The sequence below is a fragment of the Ochotona princeps genome, chromosome 17 (genome assembly GCF_030435755.1).
Source record: "Ochotona princeps isolate mOchPri1 chromosome 17, mOchPri1.hap1, whole genome shotgun sequence".
NCBI classification, from domain to species: Eukaryota; Metazoa; Chordata; class Mammalia; order Lagomorpha; family Ochotonidae; genus Ochotona; species Ochotona princeps.
In genome coordinates, this window is record NC_080848.1 from 44648913 (window position 1) to 44676652 (window position 27740).

At 58.2% G+C, this 27740-nt stretch overlaps 1 protein-coding gene across 5 annotated transcripts in view; it reads left to right on the forward strand.

Moving 5' to 3' along the window:
- TOM1L2 (target of myb1 like 2 membrane trafficking protein) overlaps window positions 1-27740 on the forward strand; it is a 112535-nt gene extending 84795 nt beyond the window's left edge. Inside the window, exons 5-16 of one of the 5 annotated variants that reach the window (XM_058675261.1) lie at window positions 2263-2397; window positions 3283-3441; window positions 5525-5641; window positions 14012-14145; window positions 16891-16939; window positions 17185-17308; window positions 18210-18327; window positions 19234-19309; window positions 20449-20514; window positions 24517-24576; window positions 25743-25779; window positions 26143-27740. In XM_058675261.1, coding sequence (XP_058531244.1) covers window positions 2263-2397; window positions 3283-3441; window positions 5525-5641; window positions 14012-14145; window positions 16891-16939; window positions 17185-17308; window positions 18210-18327; window positions 19234-19309; window positions 20449-20514; window positions 24517-24576; window positions 25743-25779; window positions 26143-26294 — 1227 coding nt within the window. In that variant the 3' untranslated portion in view covers window positions 26295-27740. Of the gene's footprint in view, window positions 1-2262; window positions 2398-3282; window positions 3442-5524; window positions 5642-14011; window positions 14146-16890; window positions 16940-17184; window positions 17309-18209; window positions 18328-19233; window positions 19310-20424; window positions 20515-24516; window positions 24577-25742; window positions 25780-26142 lie in introns of all 5 variants that reach the window. The other 4 variants (XM_058675262.1, XM_036495974.2, XM_004599385.2 and 1 more) reach the window with 4 other exon arrangements.

Sequence of the window (27740 nt, forward strand, 5' to 3'; positions counted from 1 at the left end):
ACAGTCTCACTCGGTCGAGATTGCTGCTGGCAGCATGTGCTATGCTAGCAGCCGTGGTGGGGGCAACCCTGCCAGGTGAGAAGGGGGTTTGTGGGCCAATATGGCAGATGCCGACTCCCAATGCCCGGGCAAAGATGAAATTTGCCAGAACCAGGTGGAGCCTTCTGGCTGCCCCCAGGCCACCAGGGCAGGGACAGTCTGTGCCTCTCACAGCACCAGCTGCTGCGTCTCCGTCCCATGCCCTGGGCCCATGTCCACCTGCCACTCGCCCCTCCCAAGGCTGGAGCAGGATCTCAGCCCGACCTGGCTACCAGTGTGTGTGTGTGTGTGTGTGTGTGTGTGTGTGTGTGTGTGTGTGTTTTCATCCTTGCCCCATGGTACAGGCCATGGTGACTGGGCACCCTCGGTGATCGTAGCCGGAAGGGAACATGAGAGAATGGCCGTGGCTCAGCAGCACTAACTGGCAGGGATGGGCCCAGGGCAGCAGCAAGGGGCCCTGCAGCTTTGCACCGCTGTTTACTCCCAGCCTCCCCAACCCAGTAGGCTGTGAAAGTGATTTCTGACGCCCTAAACTTTAGACACCAAGTGAAATGCTAGGGCTTTTGGAAGCTGGAGCCAGGATGCAGCTGGATGCTTAACTGGGGTGGGGGGAGGTTAGGGGAGGGACTGAACCCTGGGGCTGGGCCTCCCCCTCTGCCCTCTGCAGACTCAAAGTCCCTGACAGGCAGCCCTACCACCCCTCACCCCAGCATGCAAATGAAGGCAGTGGGGGCGGGAAGGGGGCCACCTGAAGGCTCTGCGTGACAGGCCTCCCCTGTTGGCCTCATTAAGGAGGTTGTTTAGAATCCTTTCTGTGACTGCTAAGCTTGGCTGGAGTCACGCAGTCACATGCTGGGCTGACGGCAGACTTGGTGACAGAGCCACAAGCAAGTGCTACAGGCTGCCCCTCCTCTGGGCACCAACATAGGGTGAGCCAGGGTCAAAGGACTGGCACGGGAGGTGCTGAGCAATGCTTCCAGGGAGCCCTTCAGATACGCTTTTTTAAAAAAAGATTTCTCTTTGGGCAGTGCTATGGTGTAGCAGGCTAAGCCTCACCTGCAGTAGCAACATCCCCTATGGGTGCCGGTTTGTGTCCCAGCTGCTCCACTTGCGATCCAGCTCCCTGCTTGTGGCCTGAGAAATCAGCAGAAGATGGCCAAAGCCTTGGAACGCTGCACCTGCGAGGGAGACTTGGAAAAGCTCCTGGCTCCTATCTTTGCATTGGCTCAGCTCCAGCTGTTGCGGCCATTTGGAGAGTGAACCAGCAGATGGAAGATCTTCCTCTGTCTCTCCTCTCTGTAACTCTGCCTTTTTTTAAAAAAAAAAAAATTTTTTTTTGAAAGATCTATTAATTTGAAAGGTGATGTATCATCTTACTTATTCACTCCCCAGATGTCCACAATAGTGGGGGGTGGGCCCGGTCCAAGCCAAGAGGCAAGATCTTCATCCAGGTCTTCCCAGGTGTGTGTACAGGCACCCAAGGACTTGCACCATCCCGGGCTCTTTTCCCAGGCTGTAAGCAGGGAGCTGGGTGGAAGTGGAGCAGCTGGGACTCAGACTGTCGCCCCTGTGTCAGGCGATGGTGGCTTAAGCCGCTGTGCCACAACATTAGGCTTCTTTTTAATTTTTTTCTTAGATACAATCTTTAACTTCCAAAGAACCATGCATTTCACGAGTTTCCTGATTGGAGAGAAACAGTAATGTTTTGGAACATTTGCTCTATCGCTCACACTGTTTTCAGGAAATCTCGTGGCTGTGCGCTCTGTCGGGCAGGGGCAGCAGGATGGGAGAAGCAGCACCCTTGGGGTGGGCCCGCCTCTGAGCTGAAGGCAGCTTCTGGGCTGGGTAAGGCTGGGCAGCACAGCCATGAGGGCATCTGATCTGCCCTCCGACTCCCGCTGCCCAGGAGGCAGGGTCTCCCACCTCCCCCACCTTCAGCCAGCCAGCCCGGAGCAGCTGCTTTCCTGTGGTTCGGGAGCCACGCATCTCCCTGCTGAGGAAACATGCGCTGAGGTCCACTCTGGCATTTTCCTTCACACTCAACCACACAGCTGGAGAGCCAGACTCACCACTGTTGCCATTAGCTTTGCCAGGGGGCATTGGGTTTTTGGAGAGAAGCTGGCCCCATGGGGCTGGGGCAGGGTGGGGGCGGGTGGGGGTTGCTGCCCCACTTTGCCTGGGGGAGCCGTCCTCACCAGGGCGGCCTTCCCCTTGCCCTGGCAGGCGTGGGCCGACGCCTTCCGCAGCAGCCCTGACCTCACCGGTGTGGTGCACATCTATGAGGAGCTCAAGAGGAAAGGGGTCGACTTCCCCATGGCTGACCTCGACGCGCTGTCTCCTATCCATACACCGCAGCGGGTAAGCAGCCAGGCAGCCTTTTCCAGAATGCACAGGCGATCCTTGAGGGGCTGCCAGCACCCGGCCGCTGTGTCTGTTACCCAGCTTCTCATCTCGCGCACCCTGGAGCACCGCAGTAGCGCAGAAGAAGGCCCCAGAGGGCATTTTGTTTTAATAACAAGGGGAGTGCAGGCGTGTGACAGCTGGTTGATGGTGATTAAGTGGCAGCAGTGTGCCCCCCAACCCCTGCTTTTCATATGACTGTGAAAGAGTATCCCAGAGGGGTCCGAGTGGGGCAGGGAGGGAGAGGAGGTGGCTGTTGGGCAGCCTGTGTGGGTCATTGGCACCTGTTTAAGGCCAGGAAAGTTCCAGAGACTGTGCAGGGGCATTCTGACTTCCTGCTGCCTGCTCTGCTATCTTTAGACTGGGGCCCTTGAACAGCACAGCCCATGCGAGGCCCCTTGTGTGACATCCAGACTGTCCAGGGTGACCCTGAGGGAGGGGGTCCTGGACACTGAACTTCCCAAAGCCTGCTTACTGTCCCCGCTCACCACTTGGCCCACCCCATTCCTCCAAGAAGGACACAGAGCCAGGTTGCCCGTCCCATGATGGCAGGGAAATTGTATCATGGCCATTTCTTACAGCCCCGCTGTGATCGGACTGTATGTTAAGGACTGGCAATGAACAAAACTTAATACCAGCCCCAGCCTAGCCTCCCCCAGGCATCTTTGAAACAGTTGTCTGTCATACGCTCCTATGAGGGGTAGGTGGGGCACTCGGTGGCCCTACTGTGGGAATGGGACGATTGGGCCCAGAGAGGACCCTGAGCCTCCTGGCTAGCCACTGAGGCAGCCCTGGCAAGCTGGCCAACACAGGGTCTTTTTATTGTTGTTGTCGTCGAGGCAGAGTGTCCCTGAAGTGGATCCAGCCACAAGCATGCCCAGGTCCCAGTCCCAGCAGAGGACTGGCAGCGTCCCCTACTCGGCGCCACCTCCCACTCCCTACTCCGCGCTGCAGGCCCCGGCCCTGAGTGTCACAGGCCCCATCACGGCCAATTCGGAACAGGTACTTGCGCGTGCTGTGGGGCCACGCTCTGCCCCTGCTGTCTGGGGTGGAGGAGTGAGGTGGGTGGAGGGAGGAGGGGGACAGGGGACGAGGCCCTCCCACCTTCCCATCTCCCACACACCCTACTCAGTGCTGGGCCTGGAAGGCGGCCCAGGAGCTGAGGGTCCCTGGGGATCCCCAGAACAAAAGTGGGGCTGTGTGGTTAGGTGAGGCCTGTGCCCGGGGACACTGCCTGCTTTATCCAGGGCTCCTCCAGCCCTCCCTCCCTCCCCGGTGCCACACCCCGATTGACTAAGGCCATTTTAACTGGATCACACTAAGGATGGATTGTGGAGGCTGACCTGCACAGGAATCCAGAAAGTTGGAAACTCAGGCAGACTTAAAACACAGTCTACCCACTTGCAGGTGGGGAAGGTCGAGCCCTACAGGTTCTCTGAGACCCCACCAGATTGTTTGGTCCAGCCAGCTAAGGCAGCCTCATGCGGAACTCTGCCTTCAGCACCTCTGAGTTGGCTGGTGTGTAGCAGGTCATCACTGCCTGTAGGCTGTGAGTGATGTCACCAGCACCCAGGTGGGCGGGTCATTGCCTGTGGGCTGCAAGTGATGTCACCGGCACCCCGGTGGGTGAGTCATTACCTGTGTGGGCTGCGAGTGATGTCACCAGTACCCAGCTGGGCAGGTCATTGCCCGTGGGCTGCAAGTAACAGCACCAGTACCCAGGTGGCCCCCAGCATCCTCAGGGAAACAGCCCTGGCGAGTTCATGTAGATGGCCCCAATGCTATGCCAGTGCTGGGCCCCCTCCTTCATCCCTGGAACTGGGTGGGCAGCATGGCGAAGCCACATGGGGCCACCTGCTGCTCTCATAGTGATGCTTTCAGCTTCAATACCTCCCCCACTGTCCACTGGGGCAGCTGAAGGCCTGAGGGGCAGGTGGAGGAGGTCCCGTGGGCTGGGTCAGTGTTACCCACATGGCCCTAGGCCTTCCTTCGCCCAGCAGGTCACTGTTTCCTGTTCCAAGGGGAGGCCTCATACATGGTGACAATTGGACATTCCCTGGATCCCTGGACCACCTCACTGCCGATACCGTGGGCAAAGGCTCTCCCAGCACCACATCAGCCAAAATAGAAAGCAGACGTGCACCCAGGAGGTCACCAGAGCCCACTTGTTCACTCCCTCCAGCGTGCCTGGGCCTTGCCAGCCAGCAGCCTTTTCTCAGCTCCAGGGCACAGCTAGCAGCCAGTCCTAGACGCGGTCCCGGCTTCACCAGTGTCCGAGATCCCTGTCGCTAGCTGAGTGCCAGCCCTGAGGAGCTGGGCATCTGACAAGACAGGAGAGGCCCTGCTTTGCTGCCTTGGTGGCCATGGCATTGGGGAAGGGATCCTTGCACCTTGGGGTTGCGGGGAGGGTACCAGGGCAGGGGCAGGTCTTCACTGAGGAGGGACACAGTCCGCCCCAGCAAAGTCTCAGGGTTGTCACCATCTTCCCAGCATGCACTGGTCTCATGTGGCTGAGCCTTGGAACCAGGGCAGCGTGGGCAGGGAAGGTCTTCAAGGGGGAGAGAGGAGTCTGGGGGGGGATGAAGGAACTGTTCTAAAGTGCAGGAGTCCCTTGCTGCAGCATGGAAAGCTTGGAGTCCCTCCCAGCGCCATGCGAGAAGGGCTGGGTTGCAGAGAGGCAGCTGGCGGGGATGAGCGCCCCTGGCCTTGTTGTGTCTCTCCTTGCTATACCTGGCCGACCTCTCAGGGGATTGCTGGGTTTAGATTTCCACAGTCTCTGGAGCAGAGTTCATGGAGCCCGTCTGAAGGCCCTCGGGGCACCTGTGTGCACCCTTGGGGGTTCAGGAGCAGCTGCACACACTCCCAACAGAGGTCAGGTTCCTATTCCAGGTCATGTGCAAAAGCTGAGGTTGAAAGCCACTCCCTCTCTGCACAATGAAGACTCGGAGTGGGCACCCAGGTCTCGCCCGGCCATGGACAGGAGGGCCCCAGCCCCAGGTGGGCAACCACTTGAGAGCCTGGGTGTCAGCTGTCTGACTACCCCTCCCCACCTCCCTTCCCTCACTCTGCCCCACCCCACTCTCAGATTGCTAGACTGCGAAGCGAGCTGGATGTCGTCCGCGGAAACACCAAAGTCATGTCTGAGATGCTGACAGAAATGGTCCCCGGGCAGGAGGACTCCTCTGATCTGGAGTTGCTACAGGTGAGCAAAGGGTTCACCGTCCTGTGGCGTCATGTTGTGCAGGTTGGCCTAGGGTCAGTCTGAGGGGTCACTGCGGTTGAGCAGGGGGACGCTGTCCTGCAGGTTGGCCTGAGGTTGGTCAGAGGCTGGTGGAGCCGTTCTTTCTCATTTGCCTTTCTTACATTGTTTTCCTGATTCTGAAGTGCCAGTTATAGAATGCACACCCAACAAATGAAAAGTGCAGAGGACAATAATTTTCTTTAGTCCAAGAATCCACAGATAATTACTGTTGGCTTAAAAAAATTTATTTCTGGGCCTGATGCGATAGTATAGTGGTTAAAGTCCTCACCTTACGCGCTCCAGGATCCCATATGGACGCCGGTTCTAATCCCGGCAGCCCTGCTTCCCATCCAGCTCCCTGCCTGTGGCCTGGGAAAGCAGTGGAGGACAGCCCAAAGCCTTGGGATCCTGCTCCCACATGGGAGACCCGGAAGAAGCTCCTGATCGGCTCCTGGCTTCAGATTGGCTCAGCTGCAGCCATCGTGTCTGCTTGGGGAGTGAACCATCAGACGGAAGATCTTCCTCTTTGTCTCTCCTCCTCCTCTCTGTATATCTGTCTTTGAAATAAAAATAATAAATAAATCTTTTAAATTTTTTTTTTTTTTACTTCTATTTGAAAGGCTGAGTTACAGAGAGAGGAGAGATAAAGATCTTGCATCCGCTGGTTCACTCCCCTCATGGCCTCAACAGCCAGAGCTGGGACAGTCCAAAGCCAGGAGTTAGGAACCTCTTGTAGGTCTCCCATGCGGATGGAGGGACCCAAGCAGTTGGGCTATCCTCCATTGAGTAGCCAGGACTTGAACCGGCACCCTTATAGGATGCTGGGATCACAGGTGGGTAATTTGACCCACTACTCCACAATGCTAGCAACGCTTTGATTTTAGTTGAAAGACAGGGATCTTCCACCTGCTGGTTCACTCCCCCAAATACCCACGCCATCCCCAGGTCTCTCATGTGGACGGCAGGGGCCCAGTACTTGGGCCAGCATCAGGGTTTACGTCAGCAGGCAGCTGGATACGGCAGCAGAACCAGGACTGGGAGCAGTACTTGAATGGGGGTGCAATAATCTGAGGGGCAGGAGCAGGCTGGGGCCTCACCATCTGGCTTCGGGAGCCCCCACCCCCAGCCATATTTGCCAGAACACACCTGTGTCGCACCAGCCTAGAGCAGGTGGCAGCGCTGCCTTCAGAAACAGCAAGCTTCTGGAAGGCTGGAGTGAGGCTGCCAAGAGCTTCAAGTGCCAGATCCTTGAAGTGGGAGGCAGGAGGGCCCTCCTGCCCCAGCTGCTGCTGTCTCCATCCCACTCAGTCACCTGCCTCGCCCCGCCCCACCCTCTGCCCAGCAGCAGGCTGCTTCTGGGGAGCTCCCCATTCCACCCACCAAAGCCAGCAGCTCTTGTGGGTGGGGACAAAGCACAAGTCTTCAGCGTCCAAAGAGACAAGATCTGGGGCCCCAGCTTAGGGCAGGAGACTGGGAAGTGTGGGGTCATGCCGCTCCCAAAACCAGGATGAGGAACCCCGGCCCAGCCTGGGGAACCACACTGCTGCCTCCACTCTGGCCCCGGTTCCCACCTGCAGGAAGGGCTCTGTCAAGCATTCCCCAGAGGCTCAGCTGAGGTCTAGATGCTCAGGGCAGTGGGATCCTTGTTGACCAGAGCTGTGCTTCCAGCAGCAGGAGAGTGCAAGGTGCTTGCAGACACCAGAGCCTGCCCAGACTGCAGGATCCTTTGTGTGTGTGTAACTGGTTTTGGGGGTGGTTTTTTTGTTGTTGTTTTGTTTTGTGGGTTTTTTTTGGGGGGGTGTTTTATTTTATTTTTTTTGTTTCAAACAAGCCCATCAGCCAAGACAAACAGAAGCTAATCTCCTGGCGTCAGCTCACAGTTTTCAAAAATAGACTGCTTCCCGTGATGTTTCCTTTCTCTCCATCTTGGTCCCACTCCAAGCTCAACAGCCTTCGCTGCTATCTTACAAATGGAGCAGCAAAGGGGCGGCGACTCCTGGCATCTGGGGGATGGATGGGACTTAGTCTGCCTGGCTGGCAGCCAGCCACCTCGGCCCTCTCTGCCACCTCCCTTCCTTTGCCTCCTCCCAACAGTTGGTTCCAAAGTCCTCCCTTACCCCCCTGCAGCAAAGTGCTCTAGTCTGCTAGGAAAAAATCCTGGCATCCTAAGACATCCTGGGGACAGTCCCCACCCCGTCCATCTGCAGGGCAGCCCTGGTGCTCTGGGTGAAGCAGTGCCGGACTCAGCATGCTAGCCAAGGGCTGCCACCCCAGACATCCCTGCACGCAGCAGCTGTTTCCTCCTGGATTGCCAGTTGCTGGGGAGGAGACAGAATGGGAGAGGTAGTTGGAAGTGTCAGCCCCTCGGTGGTGGCACTGGCGTCGCTGCTTCTACCTGTAGGTAGGTTCTTGCTTCCTGTGTGTGGCACTTCCTGGTACAGTCCCCTCTACACCTGCCCATCCCCCAGCCCTGCAGAATGGGGCTGGGTCATGTGAGCTATTGGCCTGGGCAGGTGACTGACCTTTGAGGGGACCCTTAGGCTGCCTGAGCAGCCCAGGCGGTCAGCTTAGCTGGAGCCCCGTGGAGGCAGCATGCCTAGAATAGCCACCACATGCATACCCTCTCACTCTAGGAGTTGGGGGAGACCTCCGGGGAGCTGGTCCAAGTCAGGCCTCTGCTCAGCACCTGCAGCATTGCTCACGGCCTGCCTTCTGCTCACGTCCCCAGAAGCGAGCTGTTGCTGGCGGCCCCTGGCAGCACTGTGTTTTCCAAACCAGATGGATGGATTGGATTTGGGGGAGCAGCATGGGAGGGAATGGGGCTTACAGATGACTTGGTACATCTCCTGGCCTACAGCAAAGAAGCAGGGAAGCGGGAGGATGCCAGGCAAGTTACAGCCCTCCTTGCCTCCCTTGGGGGTCTGGTGGCATCAATGTCACCCTGGAGTTGCAGACACAAGTTTAAGTCTGGAGAGAGATCTTCCTTGGGCCTTTTCACTCCCCAGATGCACACAGCAGCCAGAGTTGGGTCAGAGCCTGTGCCAGTAGCCAGGGCCTCCATCCAGGGCTCCCATATGGATGGCAGGAACCCAGGGGCCAGGATCTGTGCATTAGCGGGGAGCTGGAGCAAGGAACAGAGGGAGGACTTTAACCTACCATTCACTCCACAGGGATACAGGGGTCCCGAGTGGTTCACAGCACCGGCCCTTAGAGAGCCTGTCCTTGTCACCCAATAGTTTATACTTCTCCCAATTTAGATTTTGGAACTTTGTCTTCACTAGCTTTTTCTGTGTTTGTATTGGAAAAGCAGATTTACAGAGATAAGGAGGGACAGAGAGAGACCAAGATCTTCCATCAGCTGGTTCATTCCACAAGTGGCCGCCATGGCTGCAACTCAGCTGACCCAAAGCCAGCAGCCTCTTTCAGGTCTCCCACATGAGTGCAGAGGCCCAAGGACTTGAGCCATCCCCACTGCTTTCTCAGGCCATGACCAAGGAGCTGGATCAGAAATGGAGCAGCCAGGACAGGAACCTACCTATACCCATACGGGACCCTGGCTTACTCTTCTGTGCCATGGTGCTGGCTCCTCAAACATTAACTCATAATTGACCCAGGAAGTGCCAGGAATGCTTGTTGTCACATGACCATTCTGCACATCATGCCTTCAGGTAGCAAATGTTAGATCACTGCTCATGTTTCATTTAAACCAGAACAGACTGGGAGTCGGCTTTGGCCCTCGTCACCAGCTCTTGTCCCCCTCTATTGAGGGCCACAGGCCAGGAAGGAGGGTGAAGGTGGACTAAGCTGTCCCACTGGTGAAGTGCGAGCTGACCCGGCTGGAGGCTCAGGCCCTAATGCCAATGACGGTGTCAGCGTAGGTGCGGTGGAGTGGGCAGGAGCATGAGCCTGTGTGCACGGGCAGCCAGCTCACGGCATGGGGAGAGAAACCTGAGATTTTCATCTGCCTCTCACCTGTGTCTTTATTTCTTTTTTTTTTTTTTTAATATTTACTTTATTTACTCAAAAGGCAGAGTTACAGAAAGGAGACAGATCTTCCATCCATTGATTCACTCTCCAAGAGGCCACAACAGCTGGAGTCAGATTATTCCAAGGCCAGGAGTCTAGAGCTTCTTCCAGGTCTCCTACGTGTATACAGGGGTCCAAGGCCTTGGGCCATCCTGAGCTCCAGCTAATGCCGCCACTTGGGGAGTGAGTCATCAGAGGGAAGATCTTCCTCTCTGTCTCTCCCTCCTCTCTGTGTATCTACCTTTCCAATATAAATAAATAAATCTTTTTAAAAAGAAGAAGAAGCAAGAGTAAAATATTTTAAAAATGTAGTTATTTGAGGGTCTGGCGCGGTGGGGAGGCCTAGTGGCTAAAGTCCTCCCCTTGAACGTGCAGGGATCCCATAGGGATGCTGGTTCTAATCCTGGCTGCTCAACTTCCCATCCAGCTCCCTGCTTGTGGCCTGGGAAAGCAGTCAAGGACAGCCTAAAGCCTTGAGACCCTGCACCTGTGTGAGAGACCTGGAGGAAGTTCCTGTCTCCTGGCTTCGGATCGGCACAGTTGTGGTCACTTGGAGAGTGGATCAACAGACGGAAGATCTTCCTCTCTGTCTCTCCTCCTCTCTGTATATCTGCCTTTCCAATAAAAATAAATCTTTTTTAAAAAATATTTTTATTTATTTATTTTATTACAAAGTCAGATACACAGAGAGGAGGAGAGACAGAGAGGAAGATCTTCCATCCGATGTTTCACTCCCCAAGTGAGCGCAACGGCCGGTGCTGCGCTGATCCGAAGCCGAGAACCAGGAACCTCTTCCAGGTCTCCCACGCGGGTGCAGTGTCCCAAGGCTTTGGGCCATCCTCGACTGCTTTCCCAGGCTACAAGCAGGGAGCTGGATGGGAAGTGGAGCTGCCGGGATTAGAACCGGCGCCCATATGGGATCCCGGCGCGTCCAAGGCGAGGACTTTAGCCGCTAGGCTATGCCTCCGGGCCCCCAAAAAATCTTTTTTTTTTTTTAGATTTATTTATTTTATTACAAAGTCAGATATACAGAGAGGAGGAGACAAGAAGATCTTCCGTCCGATGATTCCCCAAGTGAGCGCAACAGCCAGTGCTGTGCCGATCCGAAGCTGGAAACCAGGAACCTCTTCCAGGTCTCCCACACAGGTGCAGGGTCCCAAGGCTTTGGGCCATCCTGGACTGCTTTCCCAGGCCACAAGCAGGGAGCTGGATGGGAAGTAGAGCTGCCGGAATTAGAATCAGCGCCCATATGGGATCCCGGTGCGTTCAAGGCGAGGACTTTAGCTGCTAAGCCATGCCTCTGGGCCCCCAAAAAAATCTTAAAAAAAAAAGATATACAGAGAGGAGGAGAGACAGAGAAGAAGATCCTCTGTCCGATGATTCACTCCCCAAGTGGCCGCAATGGCTGGAGCTGTGCCAATCCGAAGCCAGAAGCCAGGAACTCTTCCACGTGGGTCTCCCACGCGGGTGCAGGGTACCAAGTCTTTGGGCTGTGCTCAACTACTGTCCCAGGCCACAAGCAGGGAGCTGGATGGGAAGCAGGGCTGCTGGGAATAAAACCGGCACTCATATGGGATCCTGGCATGTGCAAGGCAAGGACTTTAACTATTACGCTATCGCACTGGGCCCAAATAAATATATTTTTTTAAAAAGTAGTTACTTGAAAATTAGAGTGATACAAAAGCGGGAAACTAGAGAGAGAATCAGTCTTCCCTCTGCTGAGTCACTCCTCCAGAACCTACAACAGCCGGGGCTGGGCCGGCTCAAGTCAGGAACTGCACTGCACCCCGGCACTTGGGCCAGCACCTGCAGCCTCCTGAACACATCAGCAGGAAGCCAGCGGAAGCATAAAAGGGTATGTGGGACTCAAGCCAGGCACTGGGCAATGGGCTGCGAGCACCCTATACAGCAGCTTGGCCGGCCCTGCCCCCAGGGCCCAAGAATTGAATCAGAAATCGAGCCAGGACCAGATCAGACACTGTGGGTAAGACAGGATCCTGGCATGCCAAGCAGGGCTTTAACCGCTCCGCCCATCCTAGGTCCCTAAGAACAGGAGGTTTTTTTTTTTCTTTTGATGGGAAAGGATACAGGGATCCTGCGGACAGAGTGGGATTTCTCAGGGATACTTGAGCATCACAGCATGTGCCTCAGGTCACTCCTGGACAGGCAAGGTGTGAGCCCAGGCCTTGCCCCCTCTCCCCATCCCAACTGGCAGGTCCTGTGCCTGCTGCTGATGGGTGGTCACCAGGCCTCAAGCTTCCAGTGCTTGCTGCCAGCCCATGGCTCCCTGAGCTGCTTCTGCTAGGTGTGCTCCTGTCAGTACCCTTCTGTCTGCCTATACAACATTGCCCTCAGACACCTGCATGCTGTTGCAGAAGGTGCAGAGGGCCTGGCAAGGGACAACATACTGTGGCTCCTGCCGAGAGGTCAGCCTTGACCCTGGGCCACCCAGCCCCGCACCTGTCCTGTAGCTTGGGTGTCCACATCTATCCCATGCCAGCCTAGCCACACCTGTGCCATGGCTTGAGCGGTTGCTGTTCTCCATTCTGCCCTCCCCTGGTAGCCCTCCCTCGAGGGCATCATCCAGAGGAGGGAGAGACCTTGGGCCAAGGTCACACTGCCTGTGTTCCATCACAGCCCTCGGGGCGTGCTCCCCACAGCCCTGGCTGTTGCAGTCCTCACCATCCACCCACCATGGGTCCATCTAACCTAACATTCTCCCATGTCACTGTCAGAGGCCGGTCTACTCCCTAGCGTCTCTCAAGAGCACGCCTCAGGTCTGTGCCTTGCCGTGGCGTTACCGGTTTGTCTGCGGACTGGAACTGTCCCACCAGCTGAGCTGTGAGTGTCTACTGGCAGACCCATGTTACTGTGCAGCCAGCTGTCCCTGCCCGAGGCCCCGGCCAGTTCTTAAGTGTCGGTCTCCTGGCTGACCTCTGGGGTAGGAGCCAATCACAGTGGAAGGGAAAGAGCGTGTTGTGCTACCTTCCTCCCCGGCTGACCTGCATGGCTCCCTGCGATTTCCCCCCAACTTTCTCTTGCACGCTCATGTGCCTGTGTAGACAGGGCCCAGGGTGAAGGCCTTGAAAGAGCGGCAGCAGATTACAGATGAAGGAGTGTCCACCCATGTTGCAGTGCGCAGTGCTGGGAAGACGGCTGATGCCCTCCAAGTGGGTAGAGCGAGCCTCCCAGTCCCTCCTCTGCGTTGCGGTCCCAGCCTGGCCTCTGCCCTCCCTGCATCTCTGGAACCTGCTGGATGGCTGTCCGCTGCTGCTCCTGGAGAGCATAGAGAGGGAGAGACACTGTAAGCCGTATTCGCTCAAGCCCCTTGCCTTCTCCAGAACCTGGGTCGGGAGTCCCGGGAGAGCCAGGAGTTGGGTAGCCGTGGAGTCTGCCTGCCCAGAGAGCAGTATCCTGGCTGTACCAGGGCTGCACCAGAGTAGACCAAGGTCAAGGGCACCATTGCTGCCGATGTGGGGCTGCCTGCTAGCTGGGCAGGTGTCCCGGCCCTCCCTGCAGGAGCTGGCCTCAGCCCTGATGCTGCCTGCATTGACAGAGACGTCATCTCCCTGCCCGGAGCACCCATGGGAGCCTCCTGTGTCTATCATGGGTCCTGGGGCACCCTCTCTGCCCCCCAGAGTGAGTCTGACCATGTGGTCTGAGGGGCTTGTGAATGCTCTGTGGCCCGACTGTGGACAGCGTCCTGGCCTCTGTGCTGTACGGGAGCTTGTGGTGGCCATAAGGGCAGGAGGCTCTGATGTGGGGGCAGACCCGCCATGGCCACATGGCCAGCTACAAGTCTGTGTGTCTGAGCCCTTGCACCCCGTTATTTCACCTGCGAGGAAGCTCTCCTGGGGAAATGCAGGCATGTGTGTGCGTGCGCACAGATGTTCATGGCTGCTCTGGGTCAGCAAGTAAAAGGGAGGCCACAGCCTAACGCTGCGCCGTGGCAAAGAAGGGTCCCCCTGTACCACCCAGAGAGCGGATGCAGGCCGCAGGCCATCCATGGCCACGGAAAAGAGGGCCTGCAAGATGACAAGACAAGGCCCAGGCAGGTATGTTTTCAGAAACCTGTAATAATAATCTGTGCCATACCTTGCGTTTTGCTTGGGAGGGGACTCGGGTGGCTTTCCACTCCAGAGACCTAGTTTCCTGGGGCAGGAAGCGCCGGAGGCAGCGGCGAGCAGGGCCCTGGCACTTGGCATTCCATGCACGTCCAGTTTTCGTGAACAAGCTGTGTGCTCCTGGGGGACACAGAGTCAGCACACGCGGGACCTACAGGCAGGTGGGATGTGTCCCCCGCAGGAGCTGAACAGGACCTGCCGCGCCATGCAGCAGCGCGTTGTGGAGCTCATCTCCCGCGTGTCCAACGAGGAGGTCACAGAGGAGCTGCTGCACGTCAACGACGACCTCAACAACGTCTTCCTGCGATACGAGAGGTGGGCCCCACCCCGCCCGGCCGCCACGCCCCTGCGCACCCTCGGCCTGGGGTTTCCTAAACCGAGGTGACGAAGCGTGCAGGCCGCAGGTGGGAAATGCTGGTGGGAGATGCCGTGTGCACCCCCGCACCTCCCCACCTGGACAGGTGAGCGGCCTCTGGCCCTCCTGGAAGCCGGCTGTGAGGAGAGGATGGGGGTTAGGCTCTTTTGATTTGGAGAAGGATGCAAATGGGAAAATCTCCACGATGACAAAGGATTTTCTCTTCCCCACTTTTGAAAACAGAGAAGTGCAATTCTGTCTGTAAATGTCAGCGTGTCTGGGCGTGCGGGAGGCTGCTGGTTCTCCCCCCAGCTCTGGGGCAGCTACATCATGCTGTGTCGCCCGAACCCAGACAACTTTTGCCTTTTCCAAATGCCTCTCGCACGCCTACCGGAATCTGAAACATCCAATTTAGGCCTAGTGGGTTGTTGCTTTGTTTTTGTTTTTGTTTGGTTTTTCTTCAAGCTTGATATATGGGAGCTGGCCCCTACCACAGTTCCACATGAACACTGGCTGCCCGCAGGGTCCCAGCTGCCCCATTTCCAATGCAGCTCCCTGCTGTTGCACCTGGGAGAATAAAGACATCAATGAAACAGCTCTTTGAAAAGGACGTCCTTCAGTGATTTTTTTTAATTTGAAAGGCAGAAAGAGATGTTCATTTGTTGGTTCATGTCCCATCCCCCTCCTCCTTGCAGCAAGCCAAGGGCCTCGAACTCCATCCTGGTCTTTCATGTGGGTGGCAGGGCCTCAAGCACTTGGCTGTCACCTGCCGTTTCCAGGGGCGTGAGCAGGACATCACACGGAAAGGGGAGCTGCCAGGATGTAGTCAGGCAATCCCACAGTGGGCCCCAACGAATGCCCCGCCCCAGACTTAGGCTAACAGGTGGTTCAGCAGCAGGCACAGTTCCCTCCTCTCCCTCTGGTGGCTGCATCCGGGGCTGTCTGCATTGGCCTGGGGTCAGGACCTTGACCAATCAGGTTAGCCTTACCCTTCCCTGACCCCCAAAAATGGGATTCCCAAACAGCATGAGACAGCCTGAGGTTCTGACCACCCCCATGGTCCAGTGAGCACACCCGTTCACCGAGGAAATCAGTCCTGGCCTGCCCGAGGCAAGGGCCCGGTGAGCCGAGCAAGCAAGGCATTCCTGTCACGGCTGTCATGACCCCAGACCTTGGCTCAGCCCAACCAGGGCCAGCTGCCCATCTGATGGGGGCAATGGGAATGTGTCCACACCTTCCCTCTCCCCAAGGGCAGCAGGAGAACAGGGTCAATCAGGGGGGCTCCCTCACAATCCCACAATCCCGGCCTCCTGAAGGGATTGGATTTAAGGATGAGGGCTTGGGAAGTTGTTGTTGTTGTTTTCCGACAGAAACAGACAGACAGACCCAGACAGCGGGCAGGGCTGCCATCTGCTGGTTCACTCCCTGTACACCCACAGTGACCAGGGGCTAGAAATCTGCTCCACACTCAGGTGGCAGGAGTTCTGGAGTCAACACCACATGTCTCCCCAGGTCTGCGTTAACAGGAAACTGGAGTCTAGAGCCCAAGCGGGGACTCACACCCAGGCACTCTGGCAGGGGGCACATAGGCTTCCCTGGCCTTGTTGAACCTGGGTCAAGCTGCTGTGGGAGCAGGTGAGCAGGAGCTCACAGGTGCATTTGCACAGAGTCCACAAAGCTAAGCTGGCCCCAAGCAGCCCTGACATGCCACCATGGTCAGCACACCTTTGCTGAAACCCACCATTAATATCCCCGCCATCCAGGGCCAGCACAGCCCTCTGCCTGCGGCACCAGCATCCCATCTGGGCTCTGGTTCGAGCCCCAGCTGCTCCATTTTCCATCCACCTTCCTTCTTACGCACCTGGGAAAGCAGCAGAGGATGGCCCAAGTGCTTGGGCCCCTGCCACCCACATGGGAGACCCCAATGACACTCCGGTCTAGCCCAGCCCCATCCATTGTGGACATCTGGGGAGTGAATCAGTTGGATGAAACATCTGTATATCTGCCTTTTAAATTAAAACATATCAGTTTATATATATAACATATATATAATGTTATATATATATAATATATATTCCTATCCTCACTCTCAACTGCTGTTGTGAAAGCCACACACACACACACGTCTTCCTCCAAGCTCACTGGACAGCCTGATTGTCCCTACAGGTACTCCCTTGTGCCCAGGCACTTTGCCAGCCATTGTGAGGTGGGGGTCATGAGGGCACAGTGTCCCCTGTGGAAGCCTCTCCTGGGCTCTCCTTACCTGTGGTATTTGGAGCTTTTGAGATGCGACACTGATGCACCTAGCTGTCCCCACACCTCTGCCCACCTCGGGCTTTCCGTCCGCCATGGAGCCTGCCAGTTTCTTCCAAGCTTGACTCTGCCAGGCCTTGTGGGTACCCTGACAGCTGATATAGCTTCCCCATCAGGGGCTGCAGGAGCAGCACCCTGAGCTGGAGGCTCTGGGTGCTTCTAGTCACTTCCATGGTGTGCTGGCCAACACCACCTTCCTCCCTAATGCCAGTTGAAGGAACTCCAGGAATGCAGAGTTTAGATGTGGGTCCACACACGCCCACCATCCTCCCAGATGGGGTAGGGGACCCCTTCTTGGGTCCCTGCTCCTGGGAGGCGTGTTCAGCCCGTGTGGGACCATGGCCTGGGCAACCCTCTCTCCTTACTTCTGCCTTCTCTCCCCCGCCCCCTAGGTTTGAACGGTACAGGTCCGGCCGGTCAGTTCAGAAGGCCAGCAATGGGGTAAGTGTGCCTCCAGGGGCAGGCGCCTTTGTGGCCGGGCATCCCACCTTGCATGTCCGGGTAGCAGCAGCCCAAACTCTGGCTGCTGATGTAGACAAGCGAAGTGCCACAGCTACCCTAAGAGCAAGTGGCGAGGGCACTGACAGGCATGCATGGTGGCAGGCGTGGCAGCCCCAGCAGGGTCCCCCATACTCCTGCCAGGATCCTCAGCTCTAGAGCTTAGGCTCGTGCTGTTCTTGTCACAGGTGCTGAACGAGGTGACTGAGGACAACTTAATAGACCTGGGCCCCGGGTCTCCAGCCGTGGTCAGCCCCATGGTGGGCAGCTCCACACCCGCGGCATCCCTCTCCTCCCAGCTTGCTGGCCTGGGTGAGTGCCTCCTAGGGAGGCTCGCGGGGGGGCCTCTCCTGCCATCTGCCTCCTCCGCACGCCATTTACTTGTCTCTCTTGATGGGAGGACCCCACAGAAGGCACAGTGCCCCCTTTGAGCTCCTGCCACTGTGCTGCTTGGGCCCAGAGACCACAGCAGGTCCCAACGGCCTGGGGGTGGATTGCTTGCCACAGAGCCAGTAGCCTGCTCGGTTCCAGCTGGAGCGTTCCACACTGCTGAAACCACAGCTCCTCCTGTTAATGGGACCAGCGGTGGCACACAGCGTGCAGCCCCATCTCACCGCTGTCTTTTCTTTACTTCATCTCTGTCCATGCCCTCATGTCAGCAACCTGAGATTGTGTGAGGGGCCTGTCGGTTGCCATCCTAAGCTGCAGCACCCTTGTGCTGCCCTGCCTAGTGTGCGCATGTGCGCACACACCTGTCAGATTCTACCACCCCTCCATGAAGAATTTTCTGCTGTCTCCATCCAACCTGTGGCCGGCCTTTCCGGCTACCCCTGCCCCCCAGGCTGTCCCCTACCTAGGCCTCAGCCCTTGGCACCCTTGGGCCTTCCAGACCTGTGCCTTTGAACTGGCCTCTACCACCCCCGACCCCACAGATGCATGCTGGGCCCCAGCAGCCATACCTTTGGACTTCGTGGGTGCCTACGAAATAATGACTAGAAGAATAAACGGCCTGGCAGGGCCAGGCCATCATACAGGGCTGGGGTGGAGGTTAATGAGGGACACCCTGAGAAGAACAGGGGTCATGCTGGGAAATGTCGGGTGCCCCGGGCCTTGGCCCCACATCCCCTGGAAGCTCCCCCAGGGACGGGCCTGACCCTGGGAGCTGCAGGCCACACAGCCTGCTGCCCACCTCTCCTCTGTGCTGTGGCTGCAGATTTGGGCACCGAGAGTGTCAGCGGCACCCTCAGCACCCTGCAGCAGGGCAGCCCCCGCGATGGCTTCGACATGTTTGCGCAGACCCGAGGGAGCTCCTTGGCCGAGCCACGTAAGACGTACGTGCGTGTGTGTGTGTGTGTGTGTGTGTATGTGTGTGTGTGTGCGTGCGCGCATGCCCCTGACAGGGCTCTCTCGAAAATGAGGGTGGACCCCAGGCCTGGGCATAGACGCAGCACAGAGAGACCTTTATTCCACAATGCCTAAGTGCTGGGCACAGTACGAAAACACCCAGACCTGGCATGGATGCCAGCTGCCACCCCCACTCCCGTGCAGTGCCCTTGGAGTTACTGCAGCATGACTTGTGTGTTCCCTGCTTCGCCCCACCCAGGTGCATGCTGGGAGCAGGAGCAGCAGCCCAGTGCTTGGGCCAGGGATGGGCCCTCAGCAGCCAGAGAAGTGGGCAGGGCAGGCTTCCCTGACAGCGTCCCTGACCAGGCAGGGATGGTGGTTCCTGCGTGGGGACTGCACACAGCTTCTTGAGGGGGGAGTTGCCAGGCCCACCAAGCACAGCAGTCAGGGAGCCGAGGAGCCCCTCCTGGCTTGTCCTATGCCGCTGCTGTGTGCCCTGTTCCCCAGCCCCTCCCCTGGGGAGCCTAGGCCACTCTCCCACCCTGCTAGCAGGGAAATGGATGGATGGGAAATGTAGCAGCCAGGATTCAAGCCAGAGCCCATATGGGATGCCGACACTGCACACGGTGCCTTCAGCCGCTATACCACACTGCCAGTCCCACGTACGTCCAGGGTTGCGACTCGGGACTGGAGACCCACAGCCTCCCAGGCTGCAGCGAGCCAGCACAGGCCCTGGCCTGAGCCTCAGCCCAGGGCCCAGGTCACAGCAAAGTTTTCTTCCCAATGACCAAATGAGGAAGGGGCTGAGAGACAGGGAGCCAGCACTGGCTGCTACCCTGGACCTCCCCCTGACCACCGGGGAGAACCAATTGCCTCTGTTGCTTGGTTTCCAGGGTCACCTATGAAGACACCCAGGCCAGCAGAGGCCTCACTTCCATGCTCGACAGCCAGAAACAGAACCCCGAAGTGGTACGTCTTGTGCCCTAACTCCCCTCCCTGGAGCCTTCTGGAGGGGAAGTCGGGCAATAGTTTGCTTAAAAAAAAAAGCTGGGGTATATCCCTTGCCCGTCTTGGAAGTGTCCCGTGGGGGGTCTTCACCCCCCAACTGGGAGGGGACGGTCCCATGGTCCCCAAGGGCAAACACGGCTGCCAGAGAAGGGAGACAAGCCAAGGGATACCACAGCAGCAGATGCCAGTGGGAGCTCAGGCTCTCCTGTGACCAAAGAGGGGATCTCCTTCACCATGACAGCTGCCTCCCCCTCACCCCAGGCGTGGACAGGTACCAAGGGAGGCTGGATTGCTGTTCAGGTCGGGTGGTAAGCAGACCTGTAAAGCTTTCCCAGGTCTGCAGGAGAGGGCATGGCCATGGCAGAGGAGGCCAGCCATGCTCCCCTTGGCACCTCCATTGAAATTGTGAATTCTCAGCATCCCATGCAGCTGGGACACCCGAAATCTATGCCGCTGCAGTGTTAGCTAAAGTGTACACCCCGCACATGCACACACACATACTGCCTAACACATGAGGGCATGAGAGAGGCGAGCTGGGGCCTGGCAGCACACCGCCTGACACAGCCGTCTTCTCCTCCTATTGACCCTGGCCTGGCTTGGAACAGACCCATCCCTAAACCAGGCCAGCCTCGCCCTGCTCCCCCCTCTACTGGAACCAGGGCCTGCCCTGTCCATGCCAGCAGGTACCTTGCCACACCAGCTCATACTTATCAGTGCCCAGGCCTCGGGCCAAGTGCAGGAGATGTGGGTGACTGCTTACCTTTCGCACCCTGGGCGCATGGCTTGGACCAGCTCGCTGGGACAGGACACCTCGTCCCACGTCCCCAGTAGGGGTCTAAGACCACAGGAGGGGAGAGATCAAGTAGTTCCTCCAGATGTGTTGCCCTATTGTTGGAGTGACTACACTTTCCTTACCTCTTGCAGGCAGGCAAGAACAGGCTGAGGTTGGGGGCCAGGTCTGGGGGCGGGGGCATTGGGTGACCTCGCCTGCCGCAACAAGCCATGGATTCTGAACTGTGAATTTGTTTCTGTTTCCTGACTCCTTTCTTCTGGGTCTTGCTGTGACTTTTCCTCCTGGGACTTCTCTGTCCTGGGCCCAGGAGAGAGGGCAAAGTGGGGAACTTGCCCCCGAGCCCATAGACAGCTGGCTTCTGACCCAAGGAATGGTGAGGAGCGCGCCCCGCCCCTCCCCTGCCTTAACAGCTGCAGCCCTCCCCTCACCAGCTGCTCAGCCAGCCTTGTGGTCAGACAGGATTAGTCCCGCTCTGGCCAGGCAGGCCTCCTGTCTCATATAATCTTCTGCAGCCCCAGAAACCCTTTTTTCTCTGGTTTCCTGCTGAGGTCCACGCCCTGTGGGTCTTGATAGTATGAGGCAAAAGCAGCAATAACAGAAGCCCCTCCCTTGCCATCTCTGCAGCCCTTGGCCGTATTCATTTTTTCCTAGGATGTTCGGCCAGAGACAGCCCCCTAGCCCAGCGCCTTGGGACTCAGTGGTCCTGGGCTCGGAGGGGCTCACATGATGCAATTGCTTGTATCAGCTAAGACTCCCCTGGGCTTAGCCAAATATGGTACTCAGAGACCTGGGTGTGGATATGAAGTCTTTCCTGCCTGTCGGGTATGGGGGAGACCCTGGGCTTAGTGCATCACAGCAGAGTGTCCACATGGGCCAGCACGTCCACCTGCCTGGCCAGGAGGAACTGGGGCCATGCAGAAGCACCGAGCTCCCTGTGGTGGGAGGGGCCGCAGCTGAGACTTGGCCAAGAGCCCATGCACAGCAGCTCTGGGCAGAAGGAGCCTGTCCCTGCCCCAGCCCTGACCCTAGAGCCTTTCTTGGAGACACGGGCTGGCTTGCTGCCACTCCTGGGTCTGTGAAGCTGCAGCCCACTTGTGTACAATCCAGCCCATGGGTGCCCTTGTGCCTGCTCATCCTACAAAAAATAGATAAAAAGGAGGGAGACTGCCCACGCCAACCACCCCGAGTGTGGCCTTGGCAGCTGGCAGTGGCACCTGCCTCTGCCCACACAGGCTGCCTGCCCCGCCCTCACCTGCTGCCTGTCCCCACGTAGAAGCCCCGTCTCCAGCTTCCCAACTAACAGCTAACCCAGTACCCCGCCGGCTCCTGCGTCTCTCCCAGTTCCCGACAGCATCCTGTTTGTCCTGTTTGTCGCTCCGCCTTCCTCCCCGCAGTGTATAGAAACCGCAAGTCTCTGTCCCCTTGCCAAGGGCAGATTCTTTACTTGGAAACTTTTTGTGCTATTAGATGAGACCTAAGGCTTCTAAATGTTTGTGTATCACAAGGAAACACCTCCCCCCTTCCCCTAAAGTGACAGGAAGTGCACCTGTTGCTTCGGGAATCAGGTAGGTAAGCTTCCTGTGGGTTCGGGCCACGAGGTGGGGTATGCCAGGGAGCACCTATCTGAGGCCCTGAGGCCCTGTGGGCTCGGGCCATGGCAGTGGTGATAGGGGTGTGCCAGGGAACCCCTGCCTGATACCTTCCCTCCCCCCACCCCTCACCCCCCGGTCAGGGCACTAATTTCTGGCACTGGAGTTGCCTGCACCCTGGGGCAGGGAGTGAGTGGAGCTTCTGGGGGGAAGGTTTGTCCAGGCTGGGGGCAGCAGTGAGCAGCTTGGGAAGCCTGCAGCCTGGGGCTCCTGCTCTCTGCGCCCTGGCTGCTGCTTCCCGCCTGCAAGGTGCAAGTATAAGCAAAAGCAAGGATTGAGGTTCGCCAGTAAAGAAGCTTGCCCACTGCTGAAGCCCAGCTTGGGGGTGGGGTGGGCAGCCCGGAGACTCCCAAGACCCTTCCTCCTCAAGACAGAGGGTCAGTAACTGGCTGTCCCTTTCCCCTGCTCAGATCAGAGCCCAGGGCCCACCCGTCTCACCAGTCTTTGATGACTTTAGAAGGTGTTCTTCCCCCTGGGAGGGCAGCCCCCCACTGGCTTCTGTTGCATTTTCTCCCTTCTGTCTCCCTCCTCTGCCTCCTTCTCCCTTCAAGACTGGCGAGGGTGCTAAGGCCTCTCCTCTGAGGAAGCAATCTCCCCATGCCTCTGGGGAGCGGGGTGTCACTGGGGGTTGAGCAAGGGGCTGAAGTGTCCAAAGCCATGGGCAGTCCCAGTGCATTGCCCCATCCCGCTGGCCCAGCATGGGGTCCCCTTCCTCCATCCCAGTTTCTGCTAGTCACTTGTGTGCAGCAGGGGGTCATAGGGGTGCCCTTAGGTGGTGTGATGGCCATGCCCTTCCTAGAAACCTCCCAGACTCTCACCACCATCAGCTGAAAGCCCCCCTCTTTATGAGATGTTCAGGGGTGGGGGGGTATCCAAGCCATCAGCCTCCTTCTCGCACATCCCCAGTGCTGAAGGGAGAGTCAATTCCAGTCATTCAGCCGGATGCAAAGCCATTCCAAGCCAGCAGAGTGTTGCAAGCCAGCCCTTGCAATCATGTTATCTCAGTGGGTGGGGAAACCAAGGCCGCCTGTTGCCTAAGTCTGTCCCCTGCTCCCACCTCTCCACCTGAATCCCTAGGGCTTCCTGAAGATTTTGGGAGAGGGGATGAAAAGTGTTCCCAGGGCTCCAGGCTCTGTGGAACAGCTTTTGTGAGTGGGCGGGGGGGGGGGGGAATGGAAGCCCCTCACAGTCCTTCCCCTCCCACCACCCGCCTCCAGAAGAGAAACAAGAAGGTCAGAGCCAAGGATCCGTCGTGGCTCTTTATTGATTTATTTGGCTTTTAATCCAAGCTTCAGCTGCACCATGAGCACCGAACAAAGCCAGGCAGGTGGCAGAAGGGGTGTGTGTGTGTGTGTGTGTGTGTGTGTGCCGCCAGCAGAGGCCTCCTTTGCTCTTTGGAGAGGTTGCTGACTTCTCAGGGAACACCGGTTTTCCCAGAGCCTTGCTGCATGTCAGGGCGACAGGCACTCTCCCACAGCCTCTTCAGTCCCCCCAGTGAGTCACAGGCTTGCGGGACAGGAAGGCGACCAACTCCCTGTTCCACCCCCAAGCCCGCCGTGGGCAGCAGGGGTCAGGTGGGAATTCTCTGTCGGTCATTGTGGTTGTTTTTGAAGTTGAGAACAGCTGATGCAATCCTGTCCCCGGGCTTTCCTATTCTTCCTCTAGATCCTGATATGGGGGTAAAACCAGGCTCCGACACAGCCTAGCCCAGAGCAATTTTTTCCCCTTTTTCTAGGAGTAACAGGGCCTCTCAGACCCAGGGGTAGGCAAGGGAGCAGGTGACACCGCCGAGGGGCTGTCGGGGGCTGCCAGCTCATTCCCCAGGCGGGAAGCCACTGCTGCCTTCACTCATGGGACTCCTGAATAGGGTACACGGTCACCTGACCGCCCCTGGTGGTGGCAGCTTAGTTTAGTATTTGATCAGCTCGGCCACACGGCAGCCATTGGCACGGGTGGCCTAGGCATTGGGGGACAGCACCCAGGAAGCCCACCTCAGCTCGCCGGCCTCCCTGGGACCCGGTGGGCCCTACTGCCACTCCTCCTCAGCTGACTTTGATTTGGGGGCCTGTGGAGTGGGGTGGGGTTACACTAAAGTCCCACTGGGAAGCAAGGCAAACGCCACTCTGCGTCCCCTAAGGAGGCATAGGGAGGGGATATGAATGACCTTCCTTGTCACAGTGCACCTGCTGATACCTTCCCCAAGCTCCCTGCTGTCTCCAGGGTGCCCAACCAGCCAGCCTGCTCGTGCCCTGGCCTGCAGAGGCACTGTGCCCGGGCTCTGCCTACCCGGCCCTGCACCCCCCACGCGCGACACCAGCAGCACCCGTGTGCGCGCGCCCGTGTGGTGCTGGTGCTCTTGACTGTCCTGGTGCCCCCATTCGCGACCAGAAGGGACACTCCGCATCCCTCACCCGAGACCCCGTGCAGACACGAGGGCCAGATGTAGTCAAAAAGTTGTCCATGTCAAGAACACATCCTGCCGCCGCCGCCTCCCCCGCCTCCCCTTCCCCATAACCGCCCCCCCCCCCCGCGGCCGCCTGCCCCCGCTTCCTCCCCCGCCATTCCATGTGCCCGCGCCAGCTGCGTGTTTGGCCCTGTGTTACATTTTGGTTTGATTTTGGGGGTTGCTTTTGACGATTTACTTTGTTCCGCTGTTCTGTCTCCTCTCGCCTGGCTGTGTGGGGCTGCCGGCCCGCTCCCCACCCCGCTGCTTGCCGCCCCCATAGATCCCCGTGGCGCAGCCCTCTGTCATGGACGACATTGAGGTGTGGCTCAGGACCGACCTGGTGAGACGCGACTTTTCTCTTTCCTGGGCGGGACGGACTCCTCGGTGGGGGACATCATCAGGGGGCCACGGAGGGGAGTGGGGAGAGGGGAGGCCCATGGGGGTGCAGGCAGGGCCTCGGCAGCCCACCACGGCGTGCACCTGGCGCGGCGCGCGCGCACACACGGGTGTCCCCCGCCAAGCGGTCCCCACCAGACACCACCCAGCACGCTCCTCAGCAGACGTGTGTCTGTGTGTGTGCTTGGGTGGGGAGGGCTGTGGTTTCTTTGGGGGCGGAGGAGGGACTGTTTTGAGTGTGCATGTTTTGCATTTTTTCTGTTTTGTTTTGCTTGGCATTTCATTTTTTTTTTCCCAGTGGTGAGCGACGTGCTGGGTGTCTGCTTGTTCTCGCTGCCCCTGCCCCCCCTCCTCCCGGTGGCGGCGCGGATAATTTTCCCTTACTGAGAACCCCAGAGAGACAGGGCAGGGCCCGGGAGGGGAGGGGACACCGGTCCCTGTCTCCCTCCCAGGAAGACACAGGGAGAAAGCGAGGTGCCCGTTGGATTCCCTCCCGGACCTGCAGACTGCAGGCTCCATGACGGCCAGCCTTCTCCAAACACAAAATCAAGTTTGAGACTCTGATTTTTTTAAAGAATAGGCGGAGCCTCCCCGTGGCTCCAGCGCAATGATAGGACAGGGCCAGGGAGGAGGCGGGGCCTGCGCCCTGATGCCTCTTGCAAGTTCCCAGCATTGCCCTGGAGTCCTGCAGCGGCTGCAGGCGGCGGGGGTTGGGGTGTAGGGGTGCTCCTCGGCTTTCCCCAGAGCACAGAGTGAGGCCAGGGCAGGGTGGGGCTTCAAGCCCTCCATGTCCCAGGCTTCATCACCAGCCTCACTGGTTTTCTGGATTTTTTTTTTTCTATCTTTCTTGTCCTTTTCAATGTTCTTCTTTTCTTAGTTATTGCTTCGGGTTTTTTTTTGTTTTGTTTTGTTTTAACTTTTTAAAACAAAAATTCCCTAAGAATAGATTTCACTATTTTTCGAAAGTAAAAATCTAGAAAGGCAGAGCTATGGGGAGTTCTGTCAGGCTGCTGTGGGCTGGGTAACTCAGACACCCATGGGTGGGCCCCCAGGAGGGGCACCTGGAACCAGCCCTGACGCTCTCCCTTCCACTCTCTGCTTCTCCCACAGAAGGGCGACGACCTGGAGGAGGGCGTCACGAGTGAAGGTAGGACCAGAGTCCCCCCCACCAGACCTGAGGACAGGCTACCTAGGGTGTGGCCACAGTCCCACGGAGTATCCCCCCGCCCAGGGCTAGGATGCCAGACCCTGGGCTGGTGTTGGCCATTGTCATTTTTCTCATTCCTCCTTTAGCGGGACAGGCCATAGAGCCAGGCACTAGTGTGCAGTTCCCCCGCCCCCCGCCACTGGGGTGTGACTTCCCTTGCGGGGGGGCTTCCTGCTGCCCTGCAGGTGGCGTGCAGAGGTGGCCCCAAGGCTGGTCCCAGGCAGCAAGGGCCCAGAAGTGCATCAGGCCGGCCCTGGAAAGGGCAGGAAGGGGTCCCCCACCGCTGCCCCGTCGCCTTTGCAGAGTTCGATAAATTCCTTGAAGAGCGAGCCAAAGCCGCAGAGATGGTTCCAGACCTGCCCTCACCCCCATCTGAGGCCCCTGCCCCACCAGCTGGCCACCCCTCTGGCCGGAAGAAGCCGGAGCGCTCAGAGGATGCCCTCTTCGCCCTGTGAGCCAGGGTGCGGTGTGCCTCCCCCTCCCCCGCCCATGCCCCTGGGGGACCCAGGCAGTGGCCACGCCCACCTGCACACCTGCGATTCCATGGGAGCACCACTGTGTTTGCACCCAGGCCTCCCCTGGTCAGGAACAGCTTTTGGTATCTTCTTTCTCTGGGTGTGTGTGCGGTGGGGAGTGTGACGGAGGGGACAGCAGCACCAGAACTAGAGGTCTGGCCCTCTCCCTCTTCCCCTGGCCCCCTTGGCCCATGTCCACTTAGGAGGGACGGTCTCCCTCCCTGTGGCATCCCTCTCCCCTCTCTGTCCCATATCTGGGAGGGCAGGGACCAGCCACCCAGACAAGCGCCATCTGCCTCCCCCTCTTTGGCTTGCCTGTCCCCTTGGGGCACTTGGCAAGCTCAGCACTTTAGAAGGCCCTGGGGGAAGGGCTCCCCACCTCCTTCCCACATTTCACTCTGCTCCAGAACCGGCAGTGGAGGCTATGCGGCAACTGACTGCAGCTGTCTGCAGGGGGAGGGCACAGAGCGTGCAGGGGCACCTGTGGCTCCAGAGACCAGGAGCAGACCAGACCATGCACCCCAGCCACACTTGGAGGTCCTTACCCTCCCCTACTCTGCCACCATCCAGAAGAGCAAAACTGCAGTCACACCTGACCGCACAGCCATGTCACCCGTGCCCATGCAGCATGCTGAGTCAGACTCCCTGCCCTTCTGGCACCTCGACCCCAGTCACATCAACCTCAGGCTCCCAGCCCGCGCTGCCACTGTCTTCTTCCCACAGCCAGGGTGGGGGAGGATGCTGTTCCTCAGCATGGCCAGCACGGCCCCAGCCTCACTCTCTCTGGTAGTGCCACACCCCTACCCTGCCATACCCCTCTGCCCAGACCTGTGATGGCAGCTGGGGGCCAGGAGGGTGCAGGTGGCCGCAGTGGCCCTAGTCACTGGGCACCGTCTCAAGGGATTGATGGCCTAAGGACCAGGGCCACTTCTACCAGCTAGCCAGCCAGAGCCCACCTCCCAGCTTGTTTCCACAGGGGTGAATGGGAAAGAGCAGAAGGGACAGGAGTGGGGAGGAAGAGAGGCTTGGGACGCAGGAAGCCTTGGGCTACCCAGCAAAGCCAGTCTTGATTCCAATTTGCATGTCCAGAACTGCCCCCGGAGGTCATGGGTACAGCCTGGCTGCCGGGACCTGGTGGCCCTCGCCTGCCCTGCCTGCACTTGAGAGCCCCAGGGAAGCAAGCACAGTGCCCCCCGCTTCTGACGGGGGACCAGGGTGGGGCGCACAGCATCCCTCCCTTGGTGAGGCAGGACAGCTAGACCCTCGCAAGCCTCCGGGCCCTCCGCAGTGCTAAGCAGATCACAGATACACTACATGTTTAATTACTCTAAATTATTGCTGGGATTCCTCATAAGCACTAATTATACCTGATTATAGGTTAAAATA